The sequence below is a fragment of the Nylanderia fulva genome, unplaced genomic scaffold (assembly GCF_048542155.1).
Source record: "Nylanderia fulva isolate GAGA-0341 unplaced genomic scaffold, ASM4854215v1 Scaffold58, whole genome shotgun sequence".
NCBI lineage: Eukaryota > Metazoa > Arthropoda > Insecta > Hymenoptera > Formicidae > Nylanderia > Nylanderia fulva.
In genome coordinates, this window is record NW_028190676.1 from 339,851 (window position 1) to 356,433 (window position 16,583).

Below are 16,583 nucleotides of genomic sequence, written 5' to 3' on the forward strand. Positions count from 1 at the left end.
TAAAGCAATAGTTTGATCAAAATTATTATAACCATTGTTATGATCTTAATCATGTCTGTATTCAAAAAATTAAAGCTAAAAATTGCAGTTAAAATATTAATTTTTATTATTTCATATTTTATTTTTTATTGAATAATATATATTTTTATTTGCTTCTATTATTTATCTTATTTATTTTTGTTAATTTAATTTTTCTGTGATTATATATAATGGCTTTTAAATAAACAAAGTGCATTTTTTTGCAAAAATGACTCTCATATAACTTCGTTAAGTTTTACACACGAGAAAATTTCGCGACAATTAGCACGTATCGTATTTAACACTTAAACAAGTTTCAACCGCTATCAACATTAACGTTTAGTATCACTTCCCAAGTGCAGTCGCAGTGTATAGGTTTGTAAATTTGTCTGTAAAGTTTAATGACAAAGTCCAACTTTCTATTCCGGAAGTAAATTTTCCAGTGAGAATATATCGACACAATTGCGCAAATAGCAATAAACATCGGACGAATTTGCTACTTCGAAACAATATCTAAATATATTTTGATAATCACACGATCGCTATTGTTTACAATATAACATACAACATCTATTTCTATTTCCAAATATGAGAGATAACATAGAACATATTGTAAAAAATTATTAATAAAAATTATTAATAAAAAATAAATAAATATAATTACAAAGCACAAAAAATATGTGATATATTATTACTGCATTTAAAGTATTTAATAATAAATTCATACTAAAATATTACAAAGTATATTATTTTTATTTTTAAATTAAAATAAAATACAAAAGAGTGCGCTAATACGAGTAAATAAATAACGAGATTTCAATATTCGATGTCAAAAATAGAAAATAATTTTTTCAATCACGATTTCAATATTCATAAAATTTTGCAAATATTTAATTAAAAATAAAGGGTGAAGTGTGCTAAATCGTACTCTAAGATAAAAGTAAAATTACAATAAAACTATCTATATAAAACATTAAAAAGTAACAAATTTTTTTTATTTAAAACTATGGTTTTTTGTCACTATAAGTTAATTAATGACACAAATTTATTATTGTTTTATTTCAAAAATAAATTTTAAAAAAGTAATATTTGGTACGATTTACAATACCGGTTTGCTAAATTGTACATCTAACAATCCCAGACAGCACACAATATTTATCATAAAGATTCATAAATATTTATGAATATATATTTTTTCAAATCTTATATAAATATTTTGAAAATGTTTTATAAAACCCTTTATTTAACATATTATTAAAACATAGATTAAATATTTCATATAATATTTATGGCATGTAAAGATAAATATTTATAGTAATTATTTTGTAAATATTTTTTAACTAAATTGTTAGTTCTTTCATTTACCGCTATGTGACGTACTTTTCTCGTATTTGATTTTCATCATGAGAATTATATAAGGCTGGCAAAAACGGAAATTAATAAAATTAACAATGTCAAAATTATTTCTATTTTTGAGCTACATTCTGCAACAGAATGTCTTTTAACAAATAAATTTATGTATATATCGATGTGTGCGTAAATTTATTTGTTAAACTGCTCTATTGCCTAAATATATTCAGTGTATATTATAATTTTTTATGCTATTTTAAAATAAATGTCTAATAAGTTACTTATGAACATAAGAGTTTGAAAAACACAAAAAACATCTAATCGACCAAATCTTCAAAAAATTTAACAAAAATATTTTTTGTTTTTTTTTTTACACAAAAATATAAATAAGTATTACCTTAATATAAGTATTATCTTAAAAAAAAATCACAAAGAAATATTTTCAGTTATCTATCTAAATATAAAGAAACGAATGCCTAAATAAAAAAGTAAATCAATATAGGAAATCGATATACGGTATAAAAAAGTTAATGGTTTTACTTCTATTGCTTTGTCAAAAACTTGTGAATAAAAGATAAACATTTTACTTGGGTTTTTTGCTTTGAAATTAATATAATATAATAAATATAATAAAAAATTAATATACAATAAATCTAATAAAAATTAATATAATAAAAAAGTATACAAGATTAAATAAGATGAAAAACTGTGCTTTAATAATAAATTTAATTGCTTATCTTTCTCAATGCGGCATAGGATACTAAATATAAAAATTGCACAAAATAAATTTATTATCATCTTAAAATATGTTAACTTTGTTTAAAATATACAATAGGGATACGATTTAACCAATGGTCTAATTTAACATACTTTCCCCTATTTTTGTATTATGATATAAAATTGATTTTAATTGATTTTTTATATTGACATTTTTTCCCATGTTAATCATATAAGTATGTGGCAGATAGTAAGTAGTAAAAGTCAATGTATTATACATATAACGACTTGCCCTAAATGTTACAAATATTAGCGAAGATATGAGAATGGCGCAATGCTGGTTCTACCCACATTCCACCCACAAAAATCGACTTTTTCCGTCGCATTTTCGCCATAGCAACGACAATTATGATTCGACATTAGCGATACCATATCAAAGTAAGGTCTTACAAAAAGGTCAATAAATAATATGTATTACATAGTAAGCATGCTGCCTTTATTATACATAAGAGGTATAAGAAAGTTTCTTGAAAATAACTTGACAATATGTATTGTAAATTCTGTATAAGGTGCATTTTAATTATGGAATAATAATTGTATTGGAAACATATATATTATAAAATTTTAATTAATTACTAAAATCATAGCTGTAACAAAACGGAAATAGCGTTTTAAAATTTTTGCATAAATTTAAATGTTTAATATTTTAGGATTAGTAAATTGCAGAAACATAAAATGAGTTCTATTACATTACCATATATCACACACACACACACACATAGCTATAATCTGTTACTCATTCATTGAACTTTTAATCTAAGAAGTAAAAACTTGTAATTATTGACTCATGTGGTAATTATAGGTCAAAAAAGAAATCATTTCATGGAAACATGGCAGACATTAACAATACCAATTTGAAAATTGTATCTAATATACAAAGATAGTAATGGATACAACATTCACATTCATAATAATCAAGAGAGCGAGGGAGGGAGGGAATTAATTTGGCGTTTTCTTATTATATCTTATTATAATTAAAATTCGCAATGAGGCATTTTTGTAAAATATATTCATTTTTTCATTAAAATATATGTGGTACATTTTCCACAGAATAAGCAATAAAATCGTTCAATATCTCTGTACAATACTGCATATATTGCATTCATTAAACTTACAAAGCACAATTACGTATTTTTGTTTAATTATGTATTTATAATTAATAATTATATATTTATAACATATAAAAACAAAATAAATATAAAAACTAAAATAAAAAGAGGAAATATAAAAACAAAATTATAAAGTATCGAACACTTTCAAAAAAATACATATTTTATGTATATATAAAAATAAATTATCTCGTTAACTATTTATTTACGACTTTCCATCTTACTGTTAGTATTCTTATATATAAAAGTGAAGAAGAGCTCTCTCTCTCTCTCTCTCTATCTCTCTCCCTTACTCTCTCCCTTCTCCCTCTCCCTCCCTCTCTCTCTCACTCTCTCTCTTATGTAAAAAAATATATACATAATATCTCATTGTCAATTAACAGTTATAAGCTTATTTAATTTAATTAGCTACAATATAATATTCTCGTTCATTCTTCTAAAATGTTTCACCCCAATCAAGCTATAATTTCTAATACTTTTGACATTCTTTCTTGGTTTTCTTATATATTTTTGTAGTTATTTATTTTTATGAGAATAGTTCAAATGTTAAATTGGAATTTATTTGTGCATTACAATTAAGTACAGACTCAATAAATAATGCGTCTGGTAATTACAAAGAATATTTACAATAATTTTGTGTAAATCATTTATTAAGTAGCACTTAATGAGTGTTTGTCAAAGTAAGCGTAAAGCGTTTATATTTCTGATTATGTAATGCACATTATTCGGTGTGTTGAAAATGCTTAAATTAACAAAGTGAAATGTATTCATTTTAGAAACTTTTCTAAATACAATTTTAGGAAATATGGCTTAATTATATTTCTCAAAACAATTAAACAATAAAAAATTGACTGAAATGTAGGCAAATTTTAAACAGCTATAACTGTAACATTAAAATATTGTTAAAGGCCGGCTCGCTAAATGAAATTATAACTATAAGAGTCGCTGTACGAGCCACAAAATATATTTTGTTTAAATATTGCTAAGACATTGAGGAACAATCTCATATTTGAGATATGAATTCTTTGGTACTCTTTACCCCCCTAATGTGATGTAGACGAGAAAAATATATCGGTCCGAAAAAGTCGGTTGAATCGGAAATCGAACCCGAGACCTTTCGCTTGCCGGGCGACTGCTCTTCCTCAATGTCTTAGCAATGTCTAAGCAAAATATATTTCGTGGCTCCTACAGCGACTCTTATAGTTTTTAGTTATGATTTCATTTGGCGAGCCAGCTTTTAACGATATTTTAATGTTATTATTTCGCTTTCTGTAAGAATACGTGTGTTTCAATAGTATACATATAGACGAAAGAAGTATATCGGTTCGTTAAGGTGTCTGAATATCTCAGTTAGAAAAGCAGTCGCCCGGCAAGCGAAAAGTCTCGGGTTCGATTCCCGATTCAGCCGACTTTTTCGGACTAATATATTTTTCTCGTCTACATCACTTTAGGGAGGTAAAGGGTACCGAGAAATTCATATCTCAAATATGAGATTGTTCCCCAATGTTTTAGCAATGTCTAAGCAAAATATATTTCGTAGCTCATACAGCGACTCTTATAGTTCTTAGTTATAAGCTATAACTTTGCTTTAGAAAATAAGAATTTAAATTTAAAAAAAGTTTTAAAGCTTAAACTCTACTTTCGAAAGATCAACTCTCTATTTTCAAAAAATTATTTACTTTTTTCAATTTTGCTATTTTTTATATATAGAAAATTACAATATGGTTTTTTAAAAATTATCAAATTTTGCGTTTTAAAGCACTCCCCTAATTGTTTCGACTCTGTCAGTTGTACACTTACACTTAGTAACTACTGCAGGTACTGATCACGTAGTGTCAGTGTACTGGAAATCAATTTTTTTAATATTAATTAACTTTATTTTCCATTTTTTATTAAAATTAAGCAATTTAACAACTCACTCCATAAAAACATAGTAAAATAAATATTACAACCATTCGCCGATTCTTTGTCAAATTCAGGGTATTCAAAAATAGAAAAATTATGTAAAAAACAAATTTTTGTTGTTGTACTATACAATGATTTTTTATGTCAAAATAAAGAAAGAAAAAGTCGGTAAATTTTTACGTTATTTTTATTTATTTGAAACCACCAGTCTATATGTTTCTGTAAAACTTTTAGCAATTATTTTGTTCGATAGAGCAAAATTTCAGCTTTAATAATCGTTTTTTAAAATTGCAGTACGATGATTTTTAATAGAGTTATGAACTTACAGTCAACATGCTCATTTTTCATTCAATCGGCGATAACTCAATAATAAAATCTCGTAGAAAGAATTTTAAAAAACGATTTTGTTAAGAAAACTTCAAACTTTTACACCAGAGAATTGAAAAATTTCGTAAATGTTTTTACACACGCCGCAGGTCAGTAAAGTGAGAAGAAAATTTCTAATTTTGTCCAGTTCATAGTCTTCTACATGAAAAACTAACCAAACAGAAATTTTAAAAAAGTATTGAAATACCTACTTTTGAAAATTACTAAATGAAATACCTACCTTTAAAGTAGACATTTCAAGCTATAAAAACCCTTTTTTTAAAAGAGAATGTCCAAAAAGTGCGATTTTTTGACTTCGAGCGTAAAGTAAAATTTGAGTTGTTTTAGGTCTCATACATCTAGAATAACGTAACATAGTGGTTTTTCCTGGAAATGCAGGGAACATTTAAATATCATCATATGTATAGAAAAAATTACGTAAATTAATATCTCATAAATCGAAATTTCTTGATGTTTAGTCAAATATTTTGGTAAATATTTTAGTAATACCAAGTTTCTAAAATTATTTAAAACGATTTTAATGTCAGTCAATTATAAATTGAATAATATATACAATACAGGGTGTCTCTAAAGTGCGACCCGGGCTTTTTATTTTATAGAAAAAAAGGTTTCAAACAAAAGTTGTAGGGTTTCAAGGGGAACATAAGATCGTGCCATTCATTTGACCTTGAACAGTCATTTAAAGGTCACGTAAAAGTCACCTTCAATTTCTTCAATATAACTACCTATATTTTTCATTGCATATTTTTGTAAGTTATTTCAAAGGCTTTATAAAACTCTATACTAAAATATGTTTTCATGGAGTTCTTTTTAAGTTATAAAGGTTTGAAGTTAACAAGTTTTTGACATAAAATGTAAACTATTCAGTTTTCGGTACTTTTTTGCACAGAATAATCAATTGGAATAAAAAAACAGATAATTGTTTTAAAAAAATATGTAATATCCAACATGCAACTACATATTCTTTTTTGTAAGCAGTTATGATTTTTCTTACACCAATTGATTGGTCTCATTATTCCGTGTAAAACGGTATTAAGGTATGATTATCGGAAACTGAGTATTTTACAAGATATTTTACATTTTATATCAAAAAATTGTTAATTTCAAACCTTTAGAACTCAGAAAGTACTCCATGAAAAATATTTTATTATAGAGTTAGAGCAAAGCTCTTGAGATAGTCTACAAGAATATGTAATGAAAAATAAGTAGTCCTATTTAAGAAATTGAAGGTGACCTTCACGTGACCTTCAAAGGACTATTCAAGGTCAAATCAATGGCACGGTCTTATGTCCCCCTCGAAACCCTACAACTTTTGTTTGAAACATTTTTTCGTATCTCAAATCTTTTCCAAGATAAATAGTCGGACTTTAGAGACACCCTGTATATATACTATTCAAATTATGATTGACTGACATTCAAACCATTCTAAATAATCTTAGAAACTTAGTATTACGAAAATATTTACCAAAATATTTAACTAAAACATCAAGAAATTTTGATTTATTGTGAGATATTGATTTACGTAATTTTCTCTAAATATATGATGATATTTAAATGTTTTCTGTATTTCCAGGAAAACCCACTATGGTTTTTACATTATTCTAGATGTATGAGACCTAAAACATGATATATTTAAATGATTTCTGCATTTCCAAGAAAAACCACTATGGTTTTTACATTATTCTAGATGTAAGAGACCTAAAACAACGCAAATTTTACTTTACACTCGAGGTCAAAAAATCGTACTTTTTGGATATCTTCCTTCGAATTTCGTTCATTTTTAACGAAGTTACAGCTAATTGAATTTTGTCTATTTTTGGAGAAAATTTAAGCGCTTCTCTAATTGTTTTAACTAGTGTATATAGACTCTAACTTTTATATAAATACAAAATTTTAAATTTTATAAATTAAATAATTTAAATTATTAATGAAATTATTTAAATTAAATTATTTTATTATTTATTTAGTTACATTGAACTAAATGTTGTATACACATATACACACATACACACACATGCACTGAAACACGTACACACTTAGATAGATATTTAAACACATATTTGAGTTTCTGAATTGAACGATAAGTATTTCATATAACATTATATTTAAAAGAATATAATTAATATTTAATTGTACTGATATAGTCATTGTAAAAGTAAATGTGTAGATCGGAAAAAGACGGGAGAAATCTCCCTCCCTATATTCTTGATAATAAGTTCAATTCTATAAAAATATAATTATATCTTACTTTAATTTTTCACGTTTAAATTTATTTTTTAAGTACATAATAATTTAATATTTTTTATGTAATACAAAAGCTCAATGTTAATAGCATTAGATTGACTTAATTAAATAAAAATCGGGATATTGATTATAATATAAAAATTTATATTAAAATTGATTGAAATATGTTATAATAAATATAAGATAAAAAGTTTATAAGATAAGCATTAAAATAGACGTATATGCATATAAATAAATATTTATAACTAAATTTAAAGACTAAGATTTATATACATTTTAAGTAAAAAATAGCATAAAATATGATTTCTAAATTTTAAAATATGTTATTGCATCAATTAGAAAATTTTGAATAAATTGCATAAATTATCATTTTTTGAAAGTAATATTTGAAAATTTTTTGAAGACGTCATTTCTATAAGAATCTTGTGAAAATCGCTTTTTTTAATTTTAAGATTTTTTTTTAATTTAAATGTAACAGTAAACTAATAAAAAATTTCTTGTAAAAAAGAAACAGTTTTTAACATATTTTTTATATCGAGAATTCACAAATATAACATTTTTAAAAAATTAAAAAAACACGTTTATTTCTGCAATACCTCATATTCAACTATGGATATTTTATGAACCATAACCGACACCAAAATTCCTATTAAGGGTTGAAAATCCTAATAGTATACTTTATTTAGAAAACTTCCTTAGCACGTCGTATATTGTAGTTATAATATGCATGACAAAGTTCGCAAAATAGCCCTTTTTTGCAACATTAATTGCATGTCCCTTAAAATTTCGTGCCGGTTTTTTTTGTTAAACAGTGTATAATAAAATCTATAATTTTTGTTTAAAAGAATTAGTTTCCATTTAAAAAAAAAACATATTGCTGTTTTATGTCCCTATTGCCTGCGTTCCAAAATTTACTTCTTGGAGTAGAATAGCCTTTGATTGACCAATTAGATCGAAAGAAACTCGAATTTTTTTGTTCTGCTTAGTCAACCAAAGGCTACTCTACTTCAAGGAATAAATTTTGGAACGCAGCCCTTAAAATCAAATAATAACTTTCATTTGACGAAACATTTTTTTGTAAAAGCATAAAAAAATATTTAGGATGGAATATTCAATTAGCCTATCCTGTATACTCTAATTCAAAAAAGAAATGAGACAGTTGCAACGTCCTACATATGAATTATATTATTACAATTCTCCGGCTCTCTCACCTTATCAATCGGCATTGAAGGGCACGCACGGCAGAGGTTCCAGAATGAACCAATCATGAGGCCGCGGTGTGTGGGGCAGTGGGACAGTAACACACAGCTGCTACGTTAGCAAGCGATGCACAAAGTTGGGCTGTTTCTCGGCGGCGAACACGCGCGCCGTGTCGTTAACAGATTAGGGACGTTCTACCAAGAAGGACAATATGCGACTCTTCGATGTCGATTACACAGAATACACACTACTATACGCAGCTCCTCTTCTCCTCATCCACTTCTCACCACTTCACCAGCACCACCTTTATCTTCTTTCAGCCTTCAAGGCAGTGTTCGTAAGCGGCGCTCGGGCTCAGGCTCGGGCTCCGAATTGCTCCCTCTGTATGTACAAGTATATCATGTATGTACGTGTGTATGTATATACAAATTATATTGTAAAGATCATATATGTGTGTATGTGTTACAAGATTAGAACTTCGTTCGTTCCCAGACAGCACCATGTTCAAAATTGGCGCATAAGACATCTTTAAGAAATCATTAAGACATCTTTATAAAATCTTATGATATGATATCCAAAAGACATCTTAAAGATGTCTTATGCGCTAAAGACATGATGCTGTCTGGTTTACTACTTAATTCTTTTAATATTATTAAGATCATCATCGATTCATCAGCATTTTGGTCGCGATAAGAGTTTGCTAACTCGGTTTAATTATGCTTTCTCAAATATACACAAAGATATGTAAATCCAAATGTGCAATCTCCACTTATACCTTGAATAATGCTAAACCGATGCTAACTTTCACGGCTCCTGATTTAAATTTTATGAATTTTATTAATTTAAATTACTTTTAAAAAAAATTTAATTATATGATTTTAAAGACACCTTGATATTAGCTTTCATTATAAGAATATACAATAAAAATGAGAGTTTCTATATTTACAAAGTACAAGAATACTTTGATGTAACCTTGACAGTCACTTAATATCAAATTAATTATTTTACATTTGTTAAATCAAATAAAATCAAACTTCAGTGAAGAAACATAAAAAATACGTTAAAATCACAAAAATACGTTATTTTTAAGATATTTGAGATATAAAATAATTATTAATTCTCACACATATACGAGTACATATGCACACACATATGTACAACGGACGACTTATTTTATAACTAATCTTTTAAAATAATTGGAAAATACAATAAATGTACAAAATTATAAAAAATTTAAAAACTTTCTTCAGCTAAAGAAAAATAATAAGCATTTTGCTTTCACGATTGATCTCTTCTTATTTCATATATCAACGAATAGCAGATTAAACAAAATCGCAAATTATTTTTAACGAGAAATTAGATATTTTATATATATATATATATATATATATATATATATATATGTATAATACTCAGATAATATAATAATAATTATACACTATAACAACAAATTTTACCAAGAAAAATATAGAGACAGAAGAGAAATATAAAAAAATATCCACTATATAATATTATAAAAACCTTTAATTCTAGAAACAGTCAAAAATTTTTGAAAACATTTCACTCTAAAAAAAAATACTGCAGATCTAACTGACGAGATATTTTAAGAAATAAAGCAGCAAATTCAAAGTACCTGTTATTAATCAGAATACGTCCTAAACTTTTCAAAACTTATTATACAAGATGATCATTAGATTGTTGAAATTATTTAGTTGTTATGTGGAAAAAATAGATAGAATTAAAAAAATTTTTTAATGTTCAAGAAACCATTTAATTTGATTAGCATTATAAAACTATAAAAATTAAAAATTAACTAATCAAGGTTACATTTTAAAAATGTATAGGCAAAATTTGATTATTAATTTATATTATATAATTAATTTATATTATATAATTTTGGTATTATGCTAATAAACTTGACAGATTTTGTGGTACTCAATTTGAGCTTTTAATTTTATTCCCAAATAACAATCAGATAATTATACTAACTTCATAACTGTCATTTTTTTTTATGAATCTCTTCATAATAATGTCAATATGATTATATCGCAACGATTGTGAATTGATATTAGCGTGAGATGGGATGCTCCAACTTATGATGCGCATCGAGTGCGTGAACTGTTAAATACTCAATTTCCCTATCGTTGGAAGTAGGAAAACTTTTTATGACAGATTTTCAGCTTTGATGCCACTAGATGTTTTTATGAAGATATGTCAAAGATAATATATTTAGAATTTTTAATTTCAAAAGAATCAGACATGAATGATAGTGCAAGGAAAATTAATAAATTTTTTTAAAACTGATTAGGTGTGCACAGAGCACAATTTTTTTATCCGCGCGCGCGATACTCCAGTCATTAAAATAAATCTTAATTTGAAATTTTTATTTTAATAAACTCCATATGTGTTCCACTTTGCAATTTATTGAATTGCACTATGATGAGCTCGAAAATAAAATCATCTATTACATAATAGAACCTTTTTATCATTTTTTTAAATATCTTTTATTAAACTTTTTATATATTATTATTACGTTGTTCTTAATTCTATTTAATCCACCCGCATTTAATTTTTTTCAAATTATTATACGTTTTCTTATTTCAGAAAACTCATTAAAATGGATGTATAAATTAATTCAGTTTTTTCACATAAACTAATACAATTTTAATTATCAAATTAATTTCTATTTTTTCTAATAACTTTACATAATTTTTGTAGTAATTAATTCTAACTTGAAACAAATTTTTCAGGTTGACCAGAATGTAATATACAAATGCAGATACATATTCTCATACATATACATCGTGATTTATATATCGTTTAAATAATATCCTCATTTAGAAGCATGTTAAACATATTTGTATAATTTAAAAATATATATGTAATATAGAAAAATTGATTTATACAAAATAAATAAAAAAAGTTTACTCAAACACTTACAAAATTTTGAAAGGAGAAAATATTTTGTTGCCATGTACAAAAGAAAAACTGTATTGATCTTAAAGCTTCGCAAATAATACTGTTGAGCAAAATATTTTCTGCGTAAATCAGTAACTGTATATCCTTATTTTCTTTCATCTAAAAATTTAAGAAAATTCGGATATCTTGGTTTATTTATTTGTTCAACGAGAGATAGGCAGATATCGCCTATGTGAGAAAGTTATATCACCGATGTGCGCGTGCACATGCGCGAGTGTGTATGTACGTAATAAGATGCAATGCCAGCATCCACGCATACAACAGTTTTATCAGAAAAAAATCGCAAAATAGATTCCATTCACGATTTAGGATTATAATCGAGCAGCATTCGGCATCATAAAATGATTGGTATTAAGAGCAGCAGTAATGGAAGGAGATGATTAAAAAGATAAGATGATAAACAAAAATAATCTCCTTGTAAAATAATTGCAGGATCATAGAAATAATTGCACGTGTAAAACGAACTAAAAATAGATTGGATTAAAAAAATAAGAAGGCAATCAGAACAAATTATCGTGAAATATTCCTGAGAAAACTTCAATCGAAGAATTGATCAGTAAGCGCTTATATAACAAGTCACAAATGAAAACATTTCAAATTGAGTTAACAAAAAGACGTAATAAAACTAATAAAATAAAATTTATTGAACTAATTATACATATTATACATTACTCATCAGATACAATTTCTAAAAGATCCAACAAAATACATATTTTAATAACATTTAACAGATTAGTGGAAAAACGGATAGTGCGTGACGGTAAAACAAAACATCAAGATTTTTTAGATGATTACTGGATGATGAGAAAAGATGACTGGACAAAAATAAGATAGATTAAAAACTAATGAAGTCAATCATTTTTCCGCTTTATCACTTCCTCATCTTCAGTCTGATAAATTTTCTGTTTGTCACGCATATACATATATTATATATATATATATATATATATATATATATATATATATATATATATATATATATGTAACTTCTTTCTTTTTTTTATAAATTTTCTCTCTCTTTTTCTATCACTTATTCTCTTTCTCTCTCTTCATTTATTTCATTGTCTCGGCTGTGTCAGAGTATCTTCGACACCTTGTCAACTGACTGGCTCGCGATCATCTTCACACATATATATGTATATGTGCATGCATCTGCATGAATATCTTTGGAAAGGAACCTTGGAAGAAAGGACACACCGGCATCAAGTACGATGGCCGGTCGCATCGGTTAACACTAATTAAATTTTCCTGTTGCGTACATGATATAGATAATAAAAGTGACACTCGCAAAAGGGTGAAATAATCGCCAGTCCAATCATATATCTACGTTGTCGGTCTATGTGAGTAAATGTGACACATAGAGCGATAGTGATTCACGTAATACATCCGTGCGAGCGTGTACGACAAGAGAGAAAGAGATACGAAGAAGAATATATAGCTAAAGAGAAGGACACCGAGACGAATTAAGGCAGAAATGAACTTAATGCACAATGATGTTCAAATATTGAAGTATGTCTATGTATGTGTCTGCGTGTGTGTGTATGTATGTGTGTGCCTATCAGCACTCAGGTGACACTCCGGACACGTACGAATAGTCGTTACGATGAGACGGAGGGCAGAGCGAGAACGAAACCGTGAGAGGCACTGCTGGTCCCACTGTCGCCGCACCGACGTTGCGTAGAGCGCCGCATCGCCGGCAAGACGGCCTGCGGAGGCGGTGGGAGGGATTATCCGAAGCAGGCGCAGGCGTCGAACTGAAGCGAAGACCGGGTCGATAGTCCGCAACATCGTTCCTCCCTTGCCGGCCGGCTGGCTCTACTCATGCTTTCTCGCTCCTTCTCTTCCTCTCTCATCAGCGATGTCGAAGCGAGCTGATCTCGTCTAGTCAGCGCCTCGCGAAGCCTTCTCTCGATTGCGCTCGCATATCCTAATCGATAGATCTCTATATCTCTATATCATCGACCTCTCAAGCCTCTACTCTCTCTCTCTCTCTCTCTCTCTCTCTCTCTTCTCTCTCTCTCTCTCTCTCTCTCTCTCTCTCTCTCTTTCCTTTCCCTTCGCATCGTCACCGCATCACTAAACTCCTTGCAATGACGAATTGCTAGTTTAAAGTTACGCAAATTCTTTTTTTAGTCTTCACATTTTGGGGAATATTTATCGATGCAAAATAATAAAAGTGTGTACTAAATCGTACCCTTCAAGGTAATATTAAAATTGCTATAAAACTATAAAAGAAATGATACATTTTTTATGTATTTGGAAAGTATGGTTCTTTCTCAACTATATATGCCAGTGATTCTTAACCTTTTTGAAGTTACGGAATACGTTTAATATAACACAAATTTGGACAAAAATCCACCAAATCATCAAAATTATATGATCGTTATAAGATTATAAAACTAATAAAAATATACATGAACATATTTTTTATTAAAAATTATACAGTACAGATTATATAAAATATAGTAAAAAATTTAAATTTTAATTACAAAAAATAATATTCATAAAATTAAATAAATTATAGTAGTTTTTCTAGGTAGGTACGCTATGTGCTTTCATAATTTCGCGGAACACTTATAACAAGTTTGCGGAACACTAATGTTAAAAACCACCGATATACGCTAATAAATATTAACACAAAATCATTGTTTTATATTGTAAATTAAAAATTAAAAAGAAGTATTTGATAAAATTTGTAACACAGGATTTGTATTCACGAGTTTTTAAATCGTACCGCTAACAATAAAATTAAAAAATTGTAACAACAAAAAATTTTATTTTTACAGGTCTCAATCTGCAACAAAATATGTCTATAAGAATGTCATATTTATAATAATAAATTCTCTTTAAAAAATACTTTTTGTACACAAAAATATAAATAAGTATTATCTTAATATAATTATAAAATTTGATAATATTTTCTTTAGTTGTCCATCTAAATATAAAGAAAACAAACTAATGTTTAAATAAAAAATAAATTTAGTAAATTGTATCAGTAAATCATACAATATAAGGAAAAGTTAGTGGTACGCTTTACCGAACTTTCATTGCTTTATTAAGTTTGTGAATAAAAAAAATAATTTTAAAATATTTTGCCAATTTTTTCAACCCTTCCATAGACAGGATTAAATAAAATAAAAAATGCTTTTATATATATATATATATAAAACACTTATTTGGGGTGGGACATTAAAATGGGACACCCTGTATTTATACTCAATTTACACTTTCATTCAAATTAGGAAACTACACAAAAATACACACAGCGTTAAATAATAGGGGAAAGTATTAAATCGTATTGTTTGATAAATCGCACCTTTATTGTATTTTTTAGACAGAATTAAAATATTTTAAGATGATAATGCTGTTGTATCGCAGCCTCATTCGAATGTTGCAATATTTGTTTTTTTCTTAAGTGGTCCGTTGACGCGAGTTCATATTTTATGTGATTTTCATGTATATTCCTCGTGTCTAAGCTATTATATTGAGAAAGATAAACAATTAAACTTATTATTATATATATATATATATATATATATAATAATTTTAATTGTTTATCTATATATATATATATATATATATATAGACACGAGGAATATACATGAAAATCACATAAAATATGAACTCGCGTCAACGGACCACTTAAGAAAAAAACAAATATTGCAACATTTGAATGAAGCTGCGATACAACAGCATTATCATCTTAAAATATTTTAATTCTGTCTAAAAAATACAATAAAGGTACGATTTATCAAACAATACGATTTAATACTTTCCCCTATTATTTAACGCTGTGTGTATTTTTGTGTAGTTTCCTAATTTGAATGAAAGTGTAAATTGAGTATAAATACAGGGTGTCCTATTTTAATGTCCCACCCCAATTAAGTGTTTTATTTTTGATTGTAGAAAAAAATGTTTCAGACAAAAATTGTATGATTTTGAGGAGGACATAAGGTGGTGCTATTAGTTTGACCTTGAATAGTTGCTTGAGGGTCATGTAAAGGTCACCTTTAATTTCTTAAATGGAACTACTTTTTATTACATATTCTTGTAGCTGACATGGAGAGTTTTCCAAAATACTATAATGAAACATTTTTATCTCAAGTACTTTTTGAGTTATAAGACAAGATCTCTTTACCTCAAGGTGACCTTTACGTGACCTTCAAGCAACTATTCAAGGTCAAACTAATGGCACCACCTTATGTCCTCCTCGAAACCATACAATTTTTGTCTGAAACATTTTTTCCTACAATCAAAAATAAAAAACTTATTTGGGGTGGGACATTAAAATGAGACATCCTGTATAATTATATAACCACTGTCATAACCACTGTTATAATTATATAACCACTTCATATAATTATATAACCTGCAGATTACGTTAATATTAGATATAGTTGAAATTTTTTTCCACTTCCTTTAAATATTGTTTAATTATTGAGTATATTTTTATAATATTTATTATACAGGGTGTTCCAAAAGTTCCGGGGTTCCTGAATATTTCGAAAACTAAGCATGATAAAAAAATGTTTTGAATGAAACTTGTAGGGCTCAAAATAAGGCATTTATTGATGACCTTGACTTTGACCTAGGGGTCAAATTTAGAAGTCATTT

At 27.2% G+C, this 16,583-nt stretch overlaps 1 protein-coding gene across 7 annotated transcripts in view; it reads right to left on the bottom strand.

The window, feature by feature from the left end:
* LOC114931603 (uncharacterized) overlaps positions 1 to 16,583 on the bottom strand; it is a 129,348-nt gene that overhangs the window by 94,063 nt on the left and 18,702 nt on the right. For 2 of the 7 annotated variants that reach the window (XM_029303729.2, XM_029303726.2), the window contains exons 1-2: positions 13,559 to 13,756; positions 9,002 to 9,371 (exon numbers count right to left, since the gene is read on the bottom strand). The exons of 4 other annotated variants lie outside the window; for them this stretch is intronic. In XM_029303729.2, coding sequence (XP_029159562.2) covers positions 9,002 to 9,058 — 57 coding nt within the window. In that variant the 5' untranslated portion in view covers positions 9,059 to 9,371; positions 13,559 to 13,756. Of the gene's footprint in view, positions 1 to 9,001; positions 9,372 to 13,558; positions 13,757 to 16,583 lie in introns of those variants that run through there. One more of the 7 variants, XM_029303728.2, reaches the window with a different exon arrangement.